Source organism: Schistocerca gregaria, chromosome 3 (assembly GCF_023897955.1).
Source record: "Schistocerca gregaria isolate iqSchGreg1 chromosome 3, iqSchGreg1.2, whole genome shotgun sequence".
Taxonomy (NCBI): domain Eukaryota; kingdom Metazoa; phylum Arthropoda; class Insecta; order Orthoptera; family Acrididae; genus Schistocerca; species Schistocerca gregaria.
In genome coordinates this window covers 612,721,630-612,746,819 of record NC_064922.1, presented here as the reverse complement: position 1 = coordinate 612,746,819, position 25,190 = coordinate 612,721,630, and the positions used below count along the sequence as shown (strand labels likewise).

Sequence of the window (25,190 nt, the reverse complement as noted above, 5' to 3'; positions counted from 1 at the left end):
AACATCACTTTACACCCTACCATTACCGGACGTGTGTTCGGACACCATGGACAAGTTGGCAGCATCAGATGAAGTTTATGCACCGTGCAGTGCCATAATACACAGGGCGCAATAGTGGCCTATGCCACATAGGGCACTAATGGGCCATGTATGCATAGCGGGTCATATGAGAGAGAGAGAGAGAGAGAGAGAGAGAGAGAGAGAGAGAGAGAGTCCATTTCAGACCTATTGGTTGGATACTACTACTGATGCCTCAAGATGTGGAATGTGCAAGTGATACTGTGGATGAGTTGTATGTCATGTTAGCACAGCCTGATCTACCCAGTACATCTGATACCACAAGCCACTACGTCAACCATGGATGTATCAGAGAGGGATCGTAGTACTGGTACTGTAATTGCACCACAGTGAGAAAGAAAACAGGTCCGGAATGTACACCTGTGGGCACAGGATGTTCAAAAAGAAAATCAATCAACAGGGGAAGAATACATTAACGTGAAGGGGAATGTAGTGCCAAATAAATGTCCTACCCTCAGAGCACGCGCTTGTCAGAAGGAATGTGGCTGAAATTTCACCTAACACCAGCAACATCCATGACTCATTCTATGCACTGGGGTAGTTCCAACATGCAGTCGGCATACATTTTTGCTATGGTAAAGGTAGTCCCTACGGCACGTGTGTATTCTTCTAGCACTACAAAGTCACGAGTAACATGCCTATACCATTTTCAGAGTGAAGAGGGAGTGTACGTGAAGATGGGTAAAACATTCTCAAAGAACATTTTGCAGATATCAGACAGTAGGATTACGAGGGTTCTTTCGCACCAGACTGAACCCATTGATAATCCAGGTGCTTGCTCTGCTAAAAACAAAACACCAGTATCAAAGACAGTTGCCGTAGAGAACTTCATAAAACTGTTTCCAGCATATTGGAGCCATTATGCACAAATAAATGAAACAGTGGATTGAAAGTATTTGTCACCAAACCTGAGCATGGGAAGTTATACCATTCATATAAAGCGAGCACGATATCTGGTCTCGTACTACATGTTTGGTCAGGTATTTAATATAAGATTTAATGTCCTTTCATCGCCCTGCAAGCGATTCCTGCTATAAATGTGGCCTATATAACATCAGACATGCTGCAGCCGACACTGCGAAAGAAGGATAATGGGAACTTTAAAGCACCGCAAAAGGAGGAGGGTATATGGGTACTTGAAAGAATTACATCAATGAAAGGCCAAGAGCCCACAGGCGGGATTGCATTAGGATGTAGGAGAATGACACGACCGTGATTTGCCTTTGATTTGATGAGGATTTCACCGACACCGGTACTTATGACATGTATTTGTTACTACAAGCTGCAATTGCCGACATACTGCCTTGGAACACACAACCTATGTACCAAGAAAGCTACCAGGTATGTATCGAGTTAGGGTGAAGCATCCCGAGGACCGCAAGAAATTGGATCGTGTCTCATGCATTACATTAAACATAACGTCCAAGAAAATTGACTGATTATGTACTCGGACCAACGAGGTGGGCAAAAACAGAATATAAAAATGGCCTTAGCATGTCAATTCATGGTTCTGCATGCAGACTTCACACTGGAAGTGAACACTCATACCTACCATGCGACCAGGACTTCAGTATCATCGTGAAGAACAGGAAATTTCACCTGAACACATACATACCTTCTTACTGGAGGAATGTCACCATCACCGAATGAAAACATCCCTTCACCATTATGCCGATGCCAAGGAATGATTTCATATCCACAGTACGTTTAGAGAGAAACATACATAACCGTAAAGTGTTGTCACAAACACCAGGATGCAATGGCTCTATCCTTAGTGGCTTCAGTATAACGCATCCTCTCCCTATATGTTTTATAAGTACTCCAATGAGCCAATGTCCCATTTGCCGAGGTCAGTTTTTCTAAACAAAGGTTGAAAGTAATTGAGACTCTGGACGTACTATACCCCAATGGAAATGCTATTAGCGCGTTGAAAAAGAGATTTAATGACCTTGCTGCAATTCAAATCCCTGGTGTACCATAGTTATTACCATAACTTTAAAAGACATCTGCAACACCATTCCTGTAACTGATGAACATTAACACCTCATGTGTATCTTGTCCAATGTTTAACTACAGTGTGTAAAGCAATAACGCCCTATCCCGCATGTTTCGTGTATAGAGATACGTGTTGCAAAACAATAGTGGCCTAACCCACACAAAAAAAGGGTCTAAAAACACTATTACAGTTAACTCTACATATAGTCGATTACTGGGCAATCATTGTTATATGCCGGAATCACTACCTTAACACATCAATTCTGCAAATGTCAGAATCTTCCAGTGGGCATTCCCACAAACTGGTGTGCTGTGGGGGGTTAGGCCACTATAGTGCTGACAGCCTCAATCTAGAAGAGGGAAAAACAAATAAAAAAAAACTAGTTGTCTTCAGATTTAGCCACCCCTCCCCAGACTTTTCAAATTCCATTAAAGCTCTCCATCTCCTCTTATAATACCGTATTTACTCAAATCTAAGCCGCACCTAAAAAATGAGACTAAATCGAGGAAAAAAAATTTTCACGAATCCAAGCCGCACCTGACATTTGAGACTCTAAATTCAAGGGGGAGAGAAAAATTTTAGGCTGCACCTGCAAATCGAAACAAAGTTGGTCCATTTTAATATGAGAGACAATTTAGGTTGAATGAATGACAATACAGCTACAGTAGTTTGGTTCGAGTCATAAGCTTAGCAGTTAAGCTTTCCAGGTAGCCATTGCTATGCGTCAGGCGCTCCGTCCGTATTTATACGGGTACCCTTCCTTTTTCACGTGCTTTGTCAGGTTTGAATTGCTTATTTTTCTTTGATCTCATAAGTGCTGTTCTCTTTGTTATAGGTGTTTACATCACTAAGCTGAAAATGCATTACTGTACTGTGTCATGCATTGTTTGTTGCATTCTGATAATGAGTATTTTCGACATGTCGCTGCTCGCGGCAAGAGACTGCTATTTGTTGTTATTTACACTGCTGCTTTCTTTGATAATGATCAACAAGAACCAAATAATAGACTGTGTATGACAGATGTTCTGAACGAGAGTTTAGTGAAAATTTTTCTCAGTTTGAAAATCTTTGCAGACGCTTCTTTAGTACATTATATTCCGCACAGAAATTAGTCAGCTTAGATTTAAAAATCTAGTCAACTGCCGTGCTTCATTTCTATCACTATTAGGCATAAGAATAATACGAATATAAACGACACAATATGTGTATTCTTCCGCGTTTGTTGTTGTGTAGTTTACTAGGAAGACAGGATTTAAATGAGATAGCAGCAAATATGAAAGAACACATGGAAAAATGTTTATATTCATATTATTCTTATGGTGAAGAGAATACTGCATGTGATTCACAATACATAAAAGTTTCTATTGGCAACCATCACTTCTCACAGGTAGGAAAAAATTCAGAACGTAGAGTTGGCCATATTGACAAAAACCCCGAACAGTCTTGCCGGTCAGATTTTTCGAATACACTGAAATGCTGCTACATTCGAAGATGAACAATACGGAATTTGTATTTACTTCGTTGGATAGTGTATGAAAATGAAAATGCAGTGGTCGAAACTAGAGGCGGAGGAAAAATCCCGTCTTCCACCTTATGTTTAATTTATTTACTGACGCAGAAGTGTTGGCGCAAGTATTTATCTTTGTGCTTGCAAAGCAAGCCTGTGTAGCGCTAAATATATTCGACAGCAGAAGTTAGTTGTGGCGGCACCTACCAACACTTTTCAGAACTTCCGCTTACTTTGCACTCTAAGCCGCAGGCGGTTTTTTGGATTACAAAAACCGGAAAAAAAATTGCAGTTTAGATTCAAGTAAATACGGTAATTCATTTTGGAAATACTATTCCATCTGCAGGCACAAGGAGCAACGCACTGTACCTTACATTAGACTGATTATTTTCAATGACAAATTTCCTGGTATCAGTAAAATCGCAGCACTCTTAAGTGATCCGAGTGCAAATAATCGCTGCAGTGTCCAAGACTCATTACATCATTTCTGAAGGAATAGGGTCAAACATGAAATAAAAGTACACATATTAGTATGAAATGTGGTATTTTAATTCTTCATAGCAATTTGAATTTTGTTTTGATTGCCTAGGAATGTCTTTCAAAGAATAAATGAAACTGGAGGAAATGACATTTTCAACCAGTACAGAGAGCACAAAAATGTGACAAATACATTTGTATGACCAATTTTACAGTGCACAATTGTTGTTCCATATTGTGGACAGCCAAAAATTATCAATTGGCATTAAAATTTCAAATTCATAAAATTAAATGTTTTTAATTCATATGGCTGTGATTCTGAGTAGGAACTGGGCATGATAGAATAAAATTTGCACTCGCAGTAAAAAACAACTGACATAAAAACACACAGAATGAAAAACCTGTTATTAAAAATCAATAAATTACAAATAAGGAATTTATTTCAGTTTACACCAAGTCACAAAGCCACACACTGATCACAGTCAAACTGCAACCATGCTATTGTGCTAAAGGTGATTTCTTTTTAAAAATTAACAGTGCCATTTATCTGATCCTGTGTGGCTAAGACTTACTAGAACATAATATGCAACAACTACATAATCCCACATGCGATTGATAACAGATCATTTAGAATAAATATGAAATTCAAGCAAATTAATTGGACACACACAAGTATTACAACCAAGTATCATGGGAGCTACAATTTGTATTATAATAAATATGCATACCTACGGGCCTGTGGATGTGTCCACAATCTCATTTAATAAGGATGTATAGTAAGCTTTCATGAATAAATTGGCAATTGTTCAAGGCACACTAAGTTACAAATACATGATTACAATAGATGCTAAAAATTAAAAAATGTTTAAAAAGGAACGTACAAAATGAGAACAATTCACGAGGAAACAGCAAAAACTGAGTGACATTGTTAAATACAATATTAACTATGGTTTGCCTGTTAACAAATCCTGAGAGAAATGCATTTAAAATTAGTTAACAGGTTATTTGTGTTTAAACAGTATACTAGTATAAAATTGAAATCCACTTTTACAATCAGCTCTCACAGTATATACTAATCTGTCAGTGATTTAACATCACCATTTTCTTCCAATGACAGATGAAACACCGTTCCACCTATACATCTGCATGCAAACCTTTTACAGTATCCTATGCATTGTCAAGAGCCACAAATAAACAATCTGAATAAAAATTACAACTTCAAATTACTGTAATATTTATTAATCTTTACTAACTTTCTTTTCATTTAAATGCATGCATCTGATTATCAAGCATATTGCAACTGTTACACAATACTTTCATTTAAGCCCAGCCAGATGAGTTCACGAACTTTACATGCATCAATTGGCTAATACTGGAGCTATAATTTTTACAACCCATTGTCAATTGTCTCCCTCATCTTCTTCTTCAGACTCTGCTTCCGCAAGCCACATCAGCCAAGTATTTACCTGCAAACCAATATTCACATGAGAACAAGATACTTGCTGCATACAAGTTGCTGCTTGTTGGGAAGACAGTAATTAAGCATTTCTTCTATGCACAGAAATTCAGAAAGTCCTTCACATACATGTACTTAAAATACTGTGGCTAATCTTTAATGCCACACTGTCTCTACTTGGTATGTATAATTTTTTTGCTATACATTATTTTACTGATATTCTGAATTTGGAAATTGTCATTAAACATAAAAATACATCAACACTTTATGGACACAAAAATCTAATGCAGAAAAAAAATTCAGTGGGTCATACCTGGAACAAAGCTTGACCCTTCCCTGGATACGCATCAGTGATATCTTCTTTCCATTTCAAGAAAGCTTCTTCCTCAACCACTTCCAGATTGTACAGATTCACAAACCAACGCAGAAGCATACCTGTAAGATAAATTAGAATGACCTCCCTATACACATCAGATGTAATGTTTACCAATTTGGCATGCAATCACATCACACCAATCATTACCAACACTGAAAATCTAAAATGTTGTGATACTATTAAGTATAAATTACTAGCTCCTGTTGGCTGAACTGGTCTCCATTCAACAGGGATTACATAGAAATGCTTCTTTGTTCATAAAATGACAAAACTGAAGCAGATGAAATTTAGAGTTAAAACTACTATAAAGAAACAGCGATTAAACCAATGGAGCTACAGTTAGTGCATTATTGCATATGCAAGAAAGTTAACCTGCTCGGCCTCATCCTAACTCATCACAAAACCCCTTAAAAAAAAAGAAGGAAGAAACTACAGTTTCACAGGTCATTATCTGTATTACCGTTATACACTATCTGAAACAATAATTTGGGAAAATGGTAGAGGAGATTAAAAAACCGCCATCAGTATGATATAGGCAAAAATCCTAACATTACACAACACCTTCACCCACAGCTGGCTGTGCTGAAGAATTGCATGCAACTCTTTAACCCTTTATGCAACATGGTTTCATAGTGTACCTCCAACATTTTGAGAGCAACTTAGCAGCACTATAAAACCACCATGTTGTTGCACTGTGCTACCCTCTGTCCGGAAACTCTACTCACTGCTAGCTTGGACATCAAATTGGAATGTGAAGGCAACAAAAGCAATTAGCTGCACAGAGTGGTCACACATTAGCCACAGTTCAACATCATGAGCTATATTATCTTTCAAGTTGGTGTAGGTCTGACATTACCAACGTTAATTATGAAGTAGACCAATATTTTAGTGATCCCACTTCTTGCGTACATGGGATGTAACAGAAAATTTAGTGATATCACCACACAACCACAGTGACAGTTTAGTGACAACTGCAGTTTTCGGTTTGGAGTGTTTCATCATGTTTTCAAGAAGAAAATTCAAAGCAAGTGAATTAAACAGCAAAAGCAAGCGAATAACAAGCCAAAATGCTAATGGAAACACTGTATGGAATATCAAGTGATACTGAGTATCAAGTAGTGTGTTTCGACAATGAAATACAAAATTCTTCATTTCTAAATTAATGTATTTTCAAAGATGAAGCTATACAGCTGTGTAACAGAGAGAACAAAATGAACTGGGAACATAAAAGCTGATAATGCAGGTGTAGGAGAGTATTTATCTACAAAAGCTCAAAGTTTCATCATGATACAGGACCTACACTGAAAGAGACAGCTTAATAGATATTTTCTGTACACTTGTTTCCTCCAGAGATTTTACAGGTGATAGCATACGAAACAAATCTATAAGCAACTAAAAATATGGATGGATCAACAAATGTTGTGCACATGCATTAAGATTAAATATGTAGATTTCTTGCAATAAATCTACTAATGGGCATAGAGAGATCTCAAGGATTAGGGGAACGTCAGGTAGTCTTAACACAGGGCACAGTGTAACATGTGGATTTGTGTTTTAAGTTATGTTGGCAGCCTTTTGTTTGACCTCTTTACAATCATTTTTTTGTCACCACTTAGAGCAAGTGTACTTTGCAAGCAAGTAGAATTCAGCTGTGGTGTGTAGTGGTGGGGAAAAAAAAAAGTATTGAGGGAGGATAAGTAAATTTTTACCATTATATAACATCCTATTGTTTATAATTTTCTTCTTGTTTGTAACAAGAAAAGGCTGTAATTCAGAGTAATATTCACAGTCATTATTTCGTATCATTCTGCATTTTGAAGAGTGTGATGTTTCAGTTTTTTCAAAGCTTACAAAACTATATATAGTTTTGTAACACTGTTACTGTATACCCCATTACATTACATACTACAAAAAGATAAGTTATTTGCCTCTATAATGATATGTAAAGACACAGAACACAATATAAACTGTCTTACATAGGGACATTCAGTTACAGACTGTCAGCGATTCCTCAAAGAGCAGAAAAAACCGATATTGTTCTCTTTACTGGGGATGATAGGAGAGCTTCTGCCAAATTGGTGCTTTCTGCAGCAGCAGCTGATGTCAATTACCTAACACTTTCCAGGCAAAAAGTAATTTGAGCATGAGTTTTACCAAAGGCAGCACGTTACAAAAAATAGCATATCAGTATTACACAATTTATGTTTCAATACATTCCAGGTATGCTAAGAGTAAGGAGAGAGGAAAAACATGTTTGTCATGAAATCATCCCTGATTAACAAGAACATTCATTGGTATGCTACTTGATGAAACATATTCAAACACACTACGACCCAACACTGTAGAAGTTCCAGTTCATCAAGGATTACCGCATTCAATGAAACAAATGTTGGAATATTCTTTAGTAATCAGAAGAGTATTTTGAATTGTAATTCAGCTTTTAGTGACAAGAGTAAAAATATTCAATCTGGATGAAATTGGTACCTCAACAGAACAGACTCCAAGAAAAGTTTTGTTGTGAAAGGAATTAAACAGTTGCACAAGGTTACCAGTGGGAAAAATCTTACACCTGTAACCACAGTATGCATAAGAGATGCTTCTGGTACCTTTCTTCCTCCAGCAATGACATTCCCTAGTCATTTTCAAGGATCACATGCATACAGATGGCACATTAGAATTTGCAGCTTCAACAGGCTGCAGAATACGAAATGGTTCCCACATGTAATGGAGCATTTTGTCAAACAATCAACGAAAAGTTTTTCCTATTCATTGTAATTCTGTGTGACACTGCTGAGAAGTCTTGTGAAATTAAAGTTTAATTACAGGTCCTGTGACAGATGAAGCTCACAGTACAATCACTGCTCTAGAAGCCACTGAGGGTCAAAGTAAGCCATAAGCAGAGCCTTCTAACATCACCATAGGCCCTATTCTGTATCTTTCCGCCATTTTGCCGAGTGGTTTGGCACGTGACTGCACCAAATGGTCTTTTCGAAACAGAGCCCAAACATTATTTAGTAAGCAATTCAAAAGTGATGCCGAACAGTCCTAGAGAACTGAAATGCTTGTTGTCAGTTACAGGTGCACTACAGCGCCATGAACTAAGCGGCTAGCAGCAGACACAAGCATGCCATTTTCCACCCAAAAAAGTGTGGTTAGAGTATGTAATACTTTTCGAATTTCACTAACCATGTGCTTCCATGAATGCATGATAACAGAATATTGGCAGTGATCTGGAAACTGTCGTAAATGTCACATTATGTCATTTTATTCTCATTCACATCGACGTCTTGTTTTGGATTTCAGGTTCCGGAATATGAATTAGGAATGGAGTGTAGTACCACATTGTATAAATACACCTACTTGTCATTTTTTCTGTTTTCTGTTGTTCCTAAGTTGCTTCAAACTTCACGGAGGTATGTTCCATCTATGAAACTAACTGCAGGCAGTTTGTTTATTGCCATACGCATTTCACTTACTTTATTCATGATAATGCGTCACAAATAAAAGAAGCTAAACGCTTAGGGAATAAACTGTTTTCAATTAGTTGCATAGATGGAACATCTCCATAAATCCGAAAAATTGTTTAAGAGAGTCAAAGAATAAGAAGATGCATAGAATGTGGTTATAGCTCGCTCCTAGAGATCCAAATGATGAAGTTGCCTACTTCCCTATATGCTACCTCCACGATTTGGTTCTTAAAAGCAAAATTTAAAAAAAAATGTATTTTCAAGAGCATGCGGTGAGTTCATTGTAGTTTATAACATGCATCTGATGAATCAAAATGTTTCATATATGGTGGTATAGTCCGAAATTGTGGTGAGAACCTTCCATTTGTCTACCGTTAACGATTTGATCACAGATATATACCTGTGACACACTAGAGTATAAAGATGATTACTGCTACTTTCATTCGCAGTAATTTACGTTGTGCTCTTAGATTCCTGACCACACTCTTGGAAATCGCTACATATTTCGAAAAAAATGTTGAATTATTTGTGACAAGAAGTATAAATGTCCCTGTCAGTTGTTTCATGCACAATTAATTTCATCCTTCATTTCTTGAATATACGAGGTCACGAAATCGAAGATACTCATTGCTGAGAAAGCAAACTCTTAAATGTAAATTACATGAATATTTCAGAAAAATGCTTAACTTTGACGATCATTGCAACCAGTGGGTTGCAAACAGAATGAGGGGGAAAAAATGTATTTGGCTGTATATGAACCAACGTCCTTTGCAACAGCAGTTCGTCGCCTTATTGACTTCGCTACTACAGCTCACGTGCTAGCTGAGCTTTAATGTAATTGCAGTTGAGGGACACTGACTTCGTTGAAAATTGATGCACGCATAAGTAGTAAATGCATGAAATTTTGGAATGTTTCCTCTATCCGGCTTGACAAGTCCTTTGTATTGGTACTTAAAAGTTTTAAATGCATTTCGACACTTAATAAGAAAAACAACTGTGGACAAGAGTAGAAGTCACTAGTACTTTCAGCTAACACTCGTTTCGAACAAAGGGAAGTAGTCTATTATGAACTCACTTTCCAACTGAACATGTCCTGAGGTGATTCTTTAGTAACACAATCACTAAATCCAAAGCTAAAACCACTCAATATGTTTAAAAGAACAAATTGTAGGTGTAAATAAACCACAGATAACTGAACAACAGGGCCAAACTGAAATCCAAAACTACTTCATTCTGCAACAGGTCTCAGAAGCTTACTGAATAGGAAATTCGGATAAAGGACTAAAAGCGATGTCACTGTGGAGACACCTATTGCACCAATCGGTATGAACTATATAGAATAGGGCCCCAATATGTAGAGAGATTTCCCTAAAGCTGATGAAAGAATGATCAGCAGAAAAAATAGAAACAGTATGAATTAAAAACAGACACATAACAAATATCCATGTTAAAGAGGTTTCGGCAGTATATTTGAAAGAATCTTAGTGACCTGGAATAGTTTAACATAAAATGTGTAACCCTTTAGGTTACCCAGACAGTGAACACATCAAAGGTAAGAAGAAAACCGAGGAGGACAAACAAGAAAACCGAGGAGGACAAACAAGAAAACCGAGGAGGACAAACAAGAAAACCGAGGAGGACAAAGAAGAAAACCGAGGAGGACAAAGAAGAAAACCGAGGAGGACAAAGAAGAAAACCGAGGAGGACAAAGAAGAAAACCGAGGAGGACAAAGAAGAAAACCGAGGAGGACAAAGAAGAAAACCGAGGAGGACAAAGAAGAAAACCGAGGAGGACAAAGAAGAAAACCGAGGAGGACAAAGAAGAAAACCGAGGAGGACAAAGAAGAAAACCGAGGAGGACAAAGAAGAAAACCGAGGAGGACAAAGAAGAAAACCGAGGAGGACAAAGAAGAAAACCGAGGAGGACAAAGAAGAAAACCGAGGAGGACAAAGAAGAAAACCGAGGAGGACAAAGAAGAAAACCGAGGAGGACAAAGAAGAAAACCGAGGAGGACAAAGAAGAAAACCGAGGAGGACAAAGAAGAAAACCGAGGAGGACAAAGAAGAAAACCGAGGAGGACAAAGAAGAAAACCGAGGAGGACAAAGAAGAAAACCGAGGAGGACAAAGAAGAAAACCGAGGAGGACAAAGAAGAAAACCGAGGAGGACAAAGAAGAAAACCGAGGAGGACAAAGAAGAAAACCGAGGAGGACAAAGAAGAAAACCGAGGAGGACAAAGAAGAAAACCGAGGAGGACAAAGAAGAAAACCGAGGAGGACAAAGAAGAAAACCGAGGAGGACAAAGAAGAAAACCGAGGAGGACAAAGAAGAAAACCGAGGAGGACAAAGAAGAAAACCGAGGACAAAGAAGAAAACCGGCAAGCTGTTCTGTTTGCTTGGGGAAAATCAGACACCAATGATGTCCTAATTAGATGTCAAATTAAAAGGTCTGATCTTTAGCACTTTTGAAAAGAAATTGAAATTATTTTCAAAGATTCTAAATTCTGACACACACACACACACTAAAACATAATGAGTTGTGAGCTTTAAAGGAAAACAGACATATTGAATAGACAGCATTTTCACCACAATATTTTTTTAAAATTAAAAAAAATTGTGTTGCATTGTGTTCCACCTTCTCCCTCTGGTCTCCTGATCCAGCAACGCAAGATGCATTTCTTCAACATGCTCACAAAATACAGTTTTCTTGGTTGCTGGGAAACCAAGATCTAAAGAGAGAGAGAGAGAGAGAGAGAGAGAGAGAGAGAGAGAGAGAGAGAGAGAGAGAGAGAGAGAGAGAGAGAGAATGAATGGCTATGTTTAATTAAATAAGATACACTCTTATGTTTTCTCTACATCATTCTTCACCATCTTATAAACCAACAAAGAAAGTGAGTGAGGATGAAATGATAAGACAGCGACATTGCGTTTGAAGCAATACTTACCTCACAAGCCAATAAAAAGGAGTTATATAATATGGGTGCATGCAGATGAAAATTGCTACATCTCTCAATTTGAAATATCTTATGGAAATGTGGGAAATACTATAAAAAGTTAGGCACTAGAATTGTCAAAACTACGACAAAGTCCCTATAGATTGAATTACAATGCATTTTTAGATAATTGTTTCACTTAATTACCTATCATGGAGTACCTTTAGTAACAAAGTGTAGGTGTGTGGAACTGTTCAACACAGCTAGTTGGGACACCTTTAGATTCCACAGGCGAAAAAGTTATGGACAGGGAAGATTTCCTGTTCAGGATTTATGAGACAGTACTTTCTGCTTTATCATGGAAAGATTTTACAAAAAAAAAAAAAAATCTTGTTTTTCTCCAATTACCACAAAATGGACAACATCAACATAAGGATGGCACAGAGCTGTAATTTCATGCTCACAACTTTTAGGATCGCAATACCCATACGAGATGGGTATTGAAATCACTGTGTGAAACTGACAGAAGTACAAAGTGGTAGCACTGTATACGAAGTAAACTGTAGCTGTGAATTGTGTTCTTTCAATCATTGCATATCTGATGGGAACAACAGCTGTACACCACTGGTGGCAGGAGACTTTAATGGGGAGAAAAAAAACTCTTCAATAAACAGATTTAGTGCAATATCTCTTAACTGTTCATTTTAGTCAGTGACTTCACTATATAACCATGTCTGATAAGTGTGTTAACACTGAAGTACTGTTCTCACTCAAAGTGTTGTATGTAATATTTGTAACGCAAAACATATGAAGTGTTTCTTTTCCTCAGGAAAAGATTTTGGTGTTTGGGATTGGTTGGTTTAAGGGGGATGTTTAAGAGTCACAAAGCATTAATAACTGCATAAAATTGTGTTAACAGCACTCACAATAAGGTATTCACTAATTGCTTTGTTTCTGATGTGTGTTAGAGAGTTAGTCCTACTTCCTGTACACAATGGCACAGAAATACCTTCAATGCAATAAATGTTACTGTCATATGTGTCTTCAAGACTTCTGCCAACGGCATGGTTACAGATTGCATTATATCTTCAATGTATTTATACATATGCGCACGCAATAATCTCTTCCACTCTGCTATGAGAAATACTCTTTCGCATTTCCTGGCCAAGTTTCATACAGCCTGTCTCTCAAACACCGAACTGATGACACTCACCCCCTTTCCCAAACACTAATCTTGATACTGCACACAAGCACATCAAATGCAATCAAATTAAACTAACCTTTTGGAAATTGTTGTGAATAGCAGAATACTTGTAAGGAGTAAACTGCTGTTACTTGAAGGTCTACATGCTCATGCAGGAATGCTTGCAATACAGCTTTGTACTTCTCCAACAAAGTCTTCTCCTTCTCAATTAGAGTTTTATCTGGTGGGGTGTTGGGATCACATCCTTCTGAGAGTGTTGACTCCTACAAACAAACAATAATCTTATTACTTTAACAAAAACACTGCAGGTATTAACGATGTAACTCAACTAAATGAAACGACGACTCATACCTGTGTGATATATTTCAGTAAAACAGTCATGAGAGCATTTATAAATCCAGGATCTGTGTGGTGTGAAGGATCAAGATTTTCTTTGATCCACTTGTAAAACTGTCCTGGATTTGGATCTGTCTGAAGCTGTTTCCACAGTTCAGACTGAATACGTAGTAAGGGAAATAAGAAACTAAGTCCACGACCTTCCAGAATATCTGCTAAGCGTTCTTTTGTGCGATCCACTTCGGGAAGCATGTTGAGGAGATTCACCTGAAATCCAGTGAAACATTCATGAGGAGGGAACACACAAGCACAGTGAGCTTAAGAATGTCTGATATTGAGATAAATGATGTCTTTAATAGGTTATTTAATATTTCTTTTTAAAAAAAGAATGTTTTTCACCTTTCTTATTTGGCAGCATTATTTTTATTTATAGTTATAATTGGGATGCTGACTTTTAGACAGATAAGTGTTTTCCTTATAAAGTGACTATATTTAATGAGTGAAAGAATATAAAGTAAAAGGCTACCCAATCATTACAAAATTTAGAGTAACTACTGAATTTGATAAAACTCAGTTACCTTGCTTTCATTAAATAGCTGAGTTAATTTTGATTTATCTTGAGTCTTGAGAAGTTGTTGCAGTATAAGCAAGAACAAAGGGTAATGTGCACCATTTTCAGTTACTTCAGAAATCTCTGCTAATGTCAGCAGTCCTTCAGACACAGCACTTGCAGCAAATCCTAAAAATTTAAGAATTTTATGACTACAGTGAAACCATAAACTATTACCAGCAATCTGATAAAATTTCTCTTACCTGCCACATATGAATATATACGTGGTATCTCTTGCTCTTTTTCAGCCATTATTACAACCAGATCACGGAATGCGTCCATAAAGTTATTTGAGGTGATGAGAGACTCTTTCTTCATGGCCATAATTAAATTTGATGCCAGTTCCCTATCTGAATCTAGAACAGAAATGAAATGAGTACTAAGGACTTACCTATATTGCAATTAACTTTTTGTATGCTGTAAGTGGCTAAAAGAGCACTTACAGGTGACCTGGCTCATTTGCTGCAAGCTGCAGTTGGTAACTGTTTGTAGAACGAGCAATGTCAAATGAACAGGACAAATCACAAATCTGACACTGCTCATTCGTGATTTTCTTTCCTTTGTAAACAAGTTAGATAGCATAAGCAGAGTTTAGGTCCCACATTAACCACCACCTTGGAATCACAATGCATTCGGAAAACAAGAGCCACACGTGTGACAACCAAGATGAGGTATGTTTCTCACTGGGTACCTTATCACCCAACTGGTTACATCAGCAGTACCCTACAGAAGAGCCTGGTACTGAATATACACTCTAGCCCTGTTAGTGTTTGCCATTACATTTATTCACACTTACAGAACTAAAACCGTTAGGTGGACATTAAACAAAATCCTAGTAACAAATACATTTCTACACAAATATAGAACAATTTTCTTCTCTGCAGTAGCACATTAGACACCATAAGCTCAAGGTAACAAACTCATTTTTAGTGTCATTTGTTCATCTGGTTAGTTCTTACTTGCTTGTTTAATATTTCAGTGTTCAAACTACAGTCTGCCACACTACTAAAATCTTGAATGCATTTGCGCCTGAACACTGTCTACAAAAAAGTTTTAAATTTATACTATGTTTCAAATCACGATTAGTCTATATATACTCAAACTACGGATGTCCAGTTTCCTCATATAAACACAGATGCCTGAAGAAAGGTGACACTTATGATTTTGGGACATTCAAATAAAGCAAGTACGAATAGATGCAGTACACTTAACACAGCAGCACAAACAACTAAAATGAAGCATGTCCTGTGTTATAGCACAAGTAAGGTATACAATTAGAACAATACTATTAAATTACTAGAAATATATACTAAGACACAATAATGCATTGGTCCACCTCTCGTGCCAATCCAAGCAGTCATTCAGTTTCACATAGATTAATAAGAGTTATTGGATATCCTCTTGAGGGACATTGTGCCAAATTCTGTCTGACTTAGGATTCTCAGCCGGTTGTAGGGTGCCATAATTGTCCAAACATTTCTCAGTTGGGTGCCATAATTGTCCACACATTTCTCAGTTGGGGAGAGATGTGGCAATCTTGTTAGGCAACATTGGGTTTGGCAGGCACAAACATAAGCAGTAGAAATTCTTGATATGTACATTATCTTTCTGACATGCAAGCACAATATGACATGCCATACAAGGTAACAGAGGATGTAGAATATCATTGACATACCACTACACACAGAAGAATACCGTAAACATACTGGCGTGCTTCAGACAACAACCAAAGTGGAACCACTATGAAATGAAATGGCTCCCCAATCACTCTTGCATTGACAGGCCATACAGGAGACAGGTTGGTACCCAACAGCTGTGCATGGGATCTACAAGCACATCTTCAACCTGGAATCTCCTTTAATGGAATAGAATTGTCTTCAGTGCCTAGTCCCGTTTGGAATGAAGCTCCAATGATCAGTGAGGACATATCTGGAGACACCAGAGACAGCAGTGGGATACCAACTTGACTTTTGCCCACCACACTGCCCGACATCCAGGAGTCGTGTGTGCCACTTTTCTTGTCATCCATGGCATCCTTACAGCATGCTAATATGTAGACCATATTCTTCACACCATTTTGTGGACCTAAATGGCAAGCCCTCTTGGGCTTACACTTCAACATAATGACCGTCTGCACACAGCAAGAGTTTCTACTATTTGTGAAACCCTATGTTGGCCAGCAAGGTTGACAGATCACTCCCCAATTCATGACATTTTGAGCCGTACTGGCAGGACCCTACAACAAGATCATGATTTTGACACACACACCAATTGGACAGAATTTGGAACATCCAAAAAGACTAACAAACAATGCCAAGCAAAATAACTGTTTGCATAAGGGCCAGAAGTGGACGAATGCATTACTGACATGCTGAATTTGTGAAGCTCTTTGTCTTGAATAAATCAAAAATTTTTGAAATTGTAATCATTTGTTTGTCTTTGCACATACATAACATCATATGATTTATGGCCTATCTGCATAATTCCTTTAAGTATATGTTTTTTTGGATTAAGAGTGTATTACTATACACAAAGCTGTCAGTATCATGGAACTGTTCCACAGGCACCTACAAAACACACTAGTACAAACAAATTTAAGAATACTAACTGGGCAATTCCTTAATTTGACACAAAAGACCATCTCAGGTTTCTTTTAAATTAGGTACACCCACAAGAGAGATAGGAAACTACCAGTTTTCAGAGGTATATGACAATTGTGAAGTTTTATGTCTGCAGAGTTTGGAAACAAATTTACCCGCTAATCTTTACACCGATAGGCAACATGGCAGGTTTCTAAGTCTTCACATTCAAGATCACTGTTTTTTATTTTTAGAAATTACTACAGTGCTCCAATATTCTACTATATATATGGTGAAAATCAAGATGATCCTCCCAAAGCAATTAGGCTCAAAAATTATTTTCATGGCATCAGTACACAACCAAAATGCACAAAGTAGTGCACAAATATGAAACACACATTATTAAAAATTATGCAAGTACTGTAGTAAAAATACAGTCTATATTACTATAGTGGTATTAGGAACAATGAAAAAGTGGTTAAATCTCCTTTCACAAGTCTCCAATTAGATCGTAGATATGATTCAGGGAAAGTGTGCCCTTCCAATTGGTGTCACTGGATGCAGTCTTGTTGGGAATGTCATATCTTCTGGTAATACAAGTGACTGGTTTGGCAGAAAACTCCAAAGTGGTGGTGATCCATATGGCGGCAAGAACCTGATGTGTACTTCAGTAAGTCTGTGAGATATGCATCACCCATTATATAGGCAGGCAACAAATTCACGTATGTTACTTAACAGCATTTCACTCCCCATAGCTATGAGTAATGACTCACTCTTCTCTGCTCACTAAAGAAGCAGTATTTCTTTTCACTAGTTAACAAGGTGCTACACAATGAAGCTTATGGATACCTACAATCTTCGTTATATTCTTGAAATGGTGTTTCAGCTTGGTAATGTCTTTATAGTGATGGGAAACCAATGTGTAGCGAAAGGCTCATTAAGGAAGATTTACTTTGCACAAAAGCTGCTTTGGTGTCAAAAATATGGTTTGTGAGGAACTAGCATGAGGCTGGCATGGGTTGCTACTCTCTTTACAGTCTCTGAAACCCACCATAAGGTGCTTTACCATGTGGCTGTCGCAAAAACGTGCTATTCTGCTTTTACATCATCTTTCTTAGGATAGGACAGGTTCATGAAATTCTTTCTATTTTTTATTAGGCAGCAGAGCCACTAGAAAGTAATAAATGTAAGTGACCAACCGATGAAACTGTGCTGGAAAGAACCCATACGCATACATAGAGTATTATGCTTAAGGCAATCAGATATTTCCACATATTATATGGTGTCTTACTAGCATTTGCATATCTGAAGTAATCTACTAGAAGACAAATTGTAACCTGTGAAATATTCCAGTGAAATCCGTGTACTTCATTCTGAACAGTGTTGGAGTAATTCTCTGCCAAATTACAAATGACAAGATATTCATTTACTTTGTATTCTTTAGTGATTTTAAAGACCTTTCACTGCCGCAACATGATAATTAGTGTGGTAAGAACTATGCGAACACATCAATGAAATTGTCTGTTCATTTAGTTATAGTTTCTATAACTACCCAGCTTTTAGTTAACCAACCATTATGTGTAATTTCATCAAAGGAGTTCATTATAGTTTATTTTTTGTCCGTTGATCAATACCAACCTGACAGCCATGTCGAACTCTGACAATAGGGGGACACTTAAAACGTACTGGAAGTGCACTATTGCATGTAACAAATGCTGTACAGCATTTTTATGATCTAGAATTCAAAGAATACAGTGTCAGGACCTGTACAATTTCCTTTTCATTTAACTACTTTTCTGGAAGTACTTAGCTCAGCTGAAGCAACACCTGTAGCCATTGACAGGTTCTGTGATTTTACCTTTCTACATTGGCTGCAAATTTTTCTACCTAGCAATACATTAGGACACTTGTCTACAATCCACTCCTGAAAATACCTTAAACTATTCTGTATCCTTGAATGCCTTTCTTTAAATTAACTGCAACACTACATTTATGACATGGAATTCATTTTTACAAACTAATACTTAATACTACTCAACAGCACTTGTACACAACAATGGCTAAACAAGACACCATGAACATGTGAATGATAACTACCTGGAATAAAATTATCTGGCTGTTAACAGCAAGAAATGTTCACCAATTTCTCAGAATAGTGATTGCTATTGTTTGCTGTTTTGGAGAAAAAAGCCACATAGCCAGTTACAGCAACTTTACAAATTTTTAGGCATGACACCTTTGGTGTGCTATCTTTATTATCTACCATATTTATAGTAGCATATTGGATTAATGGAACTATTAAAAATGAAGATGGAGTGTTCCGAGACAAGATCAAAGGTTGTCAATGACCTTGAATGTGAAAAATTCTTACAAACCCCTTATGTTTCCATATCAATGTAAAGCTTTACTTATTAGCTCTTCAGTCATAGAAGTTTCAATGCTGTATCTGGATTAGAAGATAAATTATAGCCATTTACATTTAGACAGGTGCACATAATTATCACACAATATCCAAACTTTCCATGATTGTAACTTTCTTCACATCAGTCACATACTTTTGCAAAATGATAAGTTTTCTGCTCTTATCTGTGTCACCGAATGCATAAAATTTGGAAGAAATCATGTGTGTGGGTTGAGATATATATTTACTTCTTACCATTTTTATCTAAAGTGTGTGTCATAATTTTGAGGATGACATATCGTGAAAAACGTTCTGGTACTTTCTGTTCCTTATATGTACTTATGGCATCTTCCAATTTTGTGGAAGATTGGTAATCATTCATAATTGACTCAACCTTCTTTAAAACTTCTTCTTTGTTTGGGCCCTGAAAATTTGTCATCTAGTTAGACTTTGGCAATCCAATTTGAGTAACAATTTCTTTAAGTTTTGATCCACAACTTACCTTGTCTTTTTTATTGCTTTTTTTGCCTTCTTGTGGAGATGGTTTGATGAGGATATTTTCCTTCAGTAAGGGAGGAGTTGATTTCAATACAGGAGAAGAATCTGGCCTTAAACTTGTCTGGCGTGCTATCAATTTAGAAGAGCAGAATTGATTAAGCTTTGACCTTTACACAGCAATTATAAACACATTAGAACAAAATGTTAAAAGTTAAATCACACACCAGCATTAAGCCCAAGGGCTGGTTTTGCCATTGCCTGCTTGTAGACAATAGAACTTGAGGGAGGCCTTAAAGAAACATCATCCAAATTCTCTGGTCCCTGCGGAATTATTGTAGGTCGCTTGAATCTTGGTGGTACATCCTTGACCCCTAATACAGATAAAATTTAAAAAAATGAGGTGGTATACTTAAAGAATTTCAACAGTATGAAATATTAGTTCATAAAATACAAACCATTACTAAAATTTTGCTGATGAGAATTGTTCATGTTTCTGCTTTGTTTCCCATGATTCTGTCCAAATTCCTGTCTGTTATTCCCACCACCTGAATAGAAACTTTGCTGCTGCTGACGTTGCGGACGACCAAGACCACTGGTAAATCCATTTCCTGATGAGTACCTAGAAAACAAGTGACATCCTGACAATTTACAAAATTTCTCTGAACAGATAGTAATTATGTTGTGAAAGATTAGCACTACTTACGGGAACTTGTCGTGTGACATCCCAATACCACCAAGAGGAGGAGGACCTCTTAACGGAAATGAAGACATTGCAGGGCGTGAGAACATATCACTTGAGCTTCTGCTTCCTGGTACGCCAATGTGAGAACCATATCCAGGGCGACCACCTCTGATATCATCGTCCCTTATCTGGAAAATAAGACAAATGTATTCATAAAATCTATAACAAGAGCACAGACTTAACCAGCGGACAAGAAATGTTTTTACCTGATGTATAGGCATTGGGCCCTCAACACTCGCCGCCTTGCGAGGAATCCAGTTGTTTTGTCTGAGTTCTATCACATCTTGAAGCATGAAGCGGATTCTCATTGGCAGATCCTTGTTATCTGCATGAAGTGCCATTCGTTCAAAGTATTGATTCATCAGCATCTGCAAAATAATTAATACATTCATACTTGGGGAAACGGCCACTGCTTCCTGTTCTGGATGGAAGTTCAGAATTTGCCTTACCTGGGCCTTTTCAGTGTCCAAGATGCGCCCGCAAGTCTTCATTATCTGACAGAGGCATTCCAAATCCTCCGCCAGGTCTTTCGATGAGCCACCACGACTCTTTTCGTGTAATAAGGATTGAATACACTGATGCAAGATACTTTCTGCGAGGATTTCCAATTTTCCCAGTTCTCCAATGAACTATTTAACAGAAAACAGAAAGGGGAAAAAAATCAAACATTTAAGCTTAAACTTTCTCATTTAAGATTTGAATCGTGTCAAATCAACCTACCTTAATGTTACCAAGCATTTTGCGTTTTGCGAACTGCCGCCTTTCCTCTTCTTCAGCCCCCAACGGTCCATTGTGCCCTTCAAATTCTTCAGTTGCTCTTGATCGGTTTTCAAATTCAGCGCGACACTTGCTGAGCAGCAGCCGACGGAATGTACAAGGCCCAGGTGGTGGTTCAAGATTTGGTGCTTCCTCTGACAATTTCTTGCACAACAGTGCATACATAGAACTGTACTTCGGCTCATCGAGTGCCTTTTCGAATATCTGCATGAAAAATTATGAAGAAACTTCAGTATCAAACAGCATTATGTGGAGAACACAGTTCTATGCAAAGTTTAGTGTTATTCGAATAAATATCCTTCACACAATACTACACAAATGCAATCAACACTTTTCAATACTGGAAAGTGAGTGTCAAGCGATACTGATGTGTACAGCTCAAAAATATTGACAAAAGCAAACTGTCTACATAAGTACCTGTTACTACTAGTATCAATTCAATTTCACAATTAAGAATTTAAGAGCACAGTACTCAAAATAACATAACATACCAGTAATATAACTCCTGTAAGAATCTTTGGGGATTTGAGGTCTGTACGGAGCAGGTCATCACTCAGCTTCTGGAATTTTTCTGGGGTAAGTTTATTGAGGATCCCCCGCACCTGAAAAATTAAATCATCAGCATGGGTTTCATATATTAGCTGAACCGTGACCAATTCGAATTTTAAACAATTTATTTTCAATCTTCGCCTCTGGATAAATAATCTATAGTGGTGGACTATACCTAGTATATACCAGACAGACAATAACATGAAAGGAAGTTCCAACAAAACTTAAATGACAGTGCTTTCGCAAGTGGCCTTTCGTCAGTCAAGGGTAAAATACTGACAGGATTGGAATAAAATATCTATAATGGCTGCGCGGGGCAGTTCTTGCACTTTGGTCTTTTCACACAGATATGGGTTGTAATTATGAAAGAATTTTATATGGCAAAATGACAAACTTGAGAGCACACACACACACACACACACACACACACACACACACACACACACACACACACACACACACACACACACACTTTACACCTTTTTTATTACTATCTTTTTGGAAAGTTTTTGAATGAGATTACCAGTTTCGATTATGCAATAGCCATCTTCAGCGCCTAATTACTTCTGTTGTGTATATATGCCAGAGCGACAACTTTTTTGGAAGGGTTGGAAAAATTATGGAGTAGTTCCTCACTTCATAACAAATTCAACAGAGCTGCCCAAGTATATGGTGTAGCTGTTCTAGGGTTAATTAAACAGCGGAAGGGATGGTTAGGGGTGTCCCTTGCGCCTGTTTGGTGCTACCTATGCTACTGCATAGGTGAGATGCGTGTCCCTTGCGCCTGTTTGGTGCTACCTATGCTACTGCATAGGTGAGATGCGTGTCCCTTGCGCCTGTTTGGTGCTACCTATGCTACTGCATAGGTGAGATGCCTTCTCCCTCAAACATATCCTTTGTTCTCACAATCCTCGTGGCTTCAATTTATTTTAGTCCCTCTAATGAACCTACATTTGCCCATGTTCCTACTCACTTCAGTCTGGGCCTCTCACTTTAGTTCGCTACATAGTTCTCTCAGTGGCTTCCTACTCCAAGTCTTAACATTCTTTACTTACAGTTTCTTATTGAGCCTAAAATAATGCTAATTGCTCACTGTTAATACATACATATAAAATGTACAACAGTTTTCATGGCTGAAATGTCAGTGTGTGCAAATCTCCTTTGCTTGAAAGCACAGAATGGAAGCTCCAGTGTGACTAACACGTTTCAACAATAATATTAAATTAAAATAATGGAGAATATATGTGCTTGTGTGTTTCATCTAAGAATTTCAAGCACCTTCAGTGGCTTCCACTTTTACACTGAAGTATGCCCTTACTCTTCTACACTACACTCACTACCTTCTTTACAACTTGACAAACCAATGGAGAGGAATATAAGTCCTGTTTACAGTGAGGTCAGAAGCTCTGATTATGGAAAATACATTGGCCTTCCATTTCAATGAAATTTTTGCAGTGATTTAGGGAAATTGCACAAAACCTAAATCTGCATGGCTGGACAGTGATTTGAACAATCTTCCTCACAAAGCCAATGGGCATACATAGGAAATTAGCTGACACAAAAACCAGAGTACACCAAAAACAAATTATTTTGTTAAAAATTCAATTTCAAAAGACAAGTAACTTATTCTAATATAAATACAAAACAAAAAAAAATATTGTAACTAGCAACATATGTATAATTCATTAACAAATGATATCAAGCAGGTCTCCCCCCCAAAAAAACCACCACACACACAAAAATTAGACTTATGCACAGACTTACAGGTGCCAGAAAAACTAAAATTACACAAAACCATAGAATACTACAGAATAAATTAGAAGTGAAAGGGTCTAATACAAAATAGGCAACATTATTTATAAACAAACTTAAAAGCTACACCCTAGTAACAATGACTATTCTGTCAAAGAAAAAAATTAAGGCTTTTTTTTTAAAATCTTAATAAGAAAAGTAGTTAACTGGTCACCTACAAACGACCATGTGAAATTTACAAGTATAACCATTACTAATTACTTCAACACCGAATTTACATTCTAACATCTGAAAAATATAAAAGCACAACTACATGTTAATGTGTACACTTCATTTAAGGAACCATAGCTACTGATAAAAAGCTGACACTGAAAGGCTGTACCTTTCGAAAAACCAAATCTTCATTGCCTTCTGAGGTGAATGCATCTCGTCTTACAGCTGAAGGAGGGATCCAGCGCCGATTTACGGAGTGGGTGCGAGAATCGTCCCTGAAACAAGCACAAATGTTATGATTAGTCTATAGATTGTACAGTACTGGTATCACCACTTATGATACGGAAAAAGGGCCTCTACTTATGCCAAAAGAACACTCACCTTCCTCCTGAGACACGAGAAGCACCCCCCGGTCCTCTAGGGCCGTCCGTTGTTGCTTGTTTGTTAGCCCCCCGGACAATAAATAATTAAGAGCCTTGGGTGAAATGGGGTTGGGGTGCTGAAACAAATAATTTTATATTTACCCTAAGTATAACTATAGGTCAAATATAATAAAATATTTATATAAACCCTAAGACACTGGTGCTTTCGCAGAAGCCAGAAAATCAGAAGATATTAGTCATTAAAATGGCGTAAATTACTGTACGGGGACAAGGGACCCTTGCGAGTAATGACGGGTCAGACGTCCGCCATCTTCACCTTTTTACGCACACTTTCCTAGTAGATAAACCATGAACTCACCAGGTAAATTAAACACTTATACAGTCCTTTGTACGTGCAACTTCGATTTAAAAATAAAATGTCCTCACACTCCCTTCTCGAAAACTGACGTTAGCACCACACGATTCAAGATGGCCTTAAAACAGAGAACTGTGCAAAATCACTTAACAAAAGTTGAAATTTATTAAGAGGTCCGTTCCAGTAAGTCACCAAATAAACTTAAAGACTTTATAAAAGCTCGTTTAACACTGCAGTAACCTCCTACACACTTGTCTTTAACAACTGTCAGCAATGTTCTAGTTGTTTCTTCCTAGCAAGGCACTTAAACGGAAGCCTGGGAAAAGTCCGTGCGTTCACCCTTGTAGTCCCCACCACCACACTACACGTGCTTGGGACGCATCATTTGTCAATTAAAGAGCACTACGCTACGTAGCGCAACAAAACTAAAAATCCAGAGCTTCATATTCTTAATTAAATCGCAATATCCAACGTTTATTTTAATTTGGCTCATACATGCAA

At 37.5% G+C, this 25,190-nt stretch overlaps 1 protein-coding gene across 1 annotated transcript; it reads right to left on the bottom strand.

The window, feature by feature from the left end:
* Positions 1–4,108: 4,108 nt before the first annotated feature.
* On the bottom strand, positions 4,109–24,416 carry LOC126354638 (eukaryotic translation initiation factor 4 gamma 2). Its single transcript, XM_050004407.1, has 17 exons — positions 24,333–24,416; positions 24,121–24,226; positions 21,929–22,039; positions 21,381–21,641; positions 21,110–21,289; positions 20,867–21,028; positions 20,622–20,788; positions 20,374–20,537; positions 20,143–20,289; positions 19,923–20,047; positions 19,676–19,844; positions 14,644–14,796; positions 14,409–14,569; positions 13,846–14,097; positions 13,571–13,757; positions 5,828–5,949; positions 4,109–5,524 (listed from the first exon to the last, which is right to left on the bottom strand). Exons 4-17 carry the CDS (start codon positions 21,600–21,602, stop codon positions 5,459–5,461), a joined length of 2,277 nt encoding a protein of 758 aa, XP_049860364.1. The 5' UTR covers positions 21,603–21,641; positions 21,929–22,039; positions 24,121–24,226; positions 24,333–24,416; the 3' UTR covers positions 4,109–5,458.
* Between the last annotated feature and the right edge of the window lie 774 nt (positions 24,417–25,190).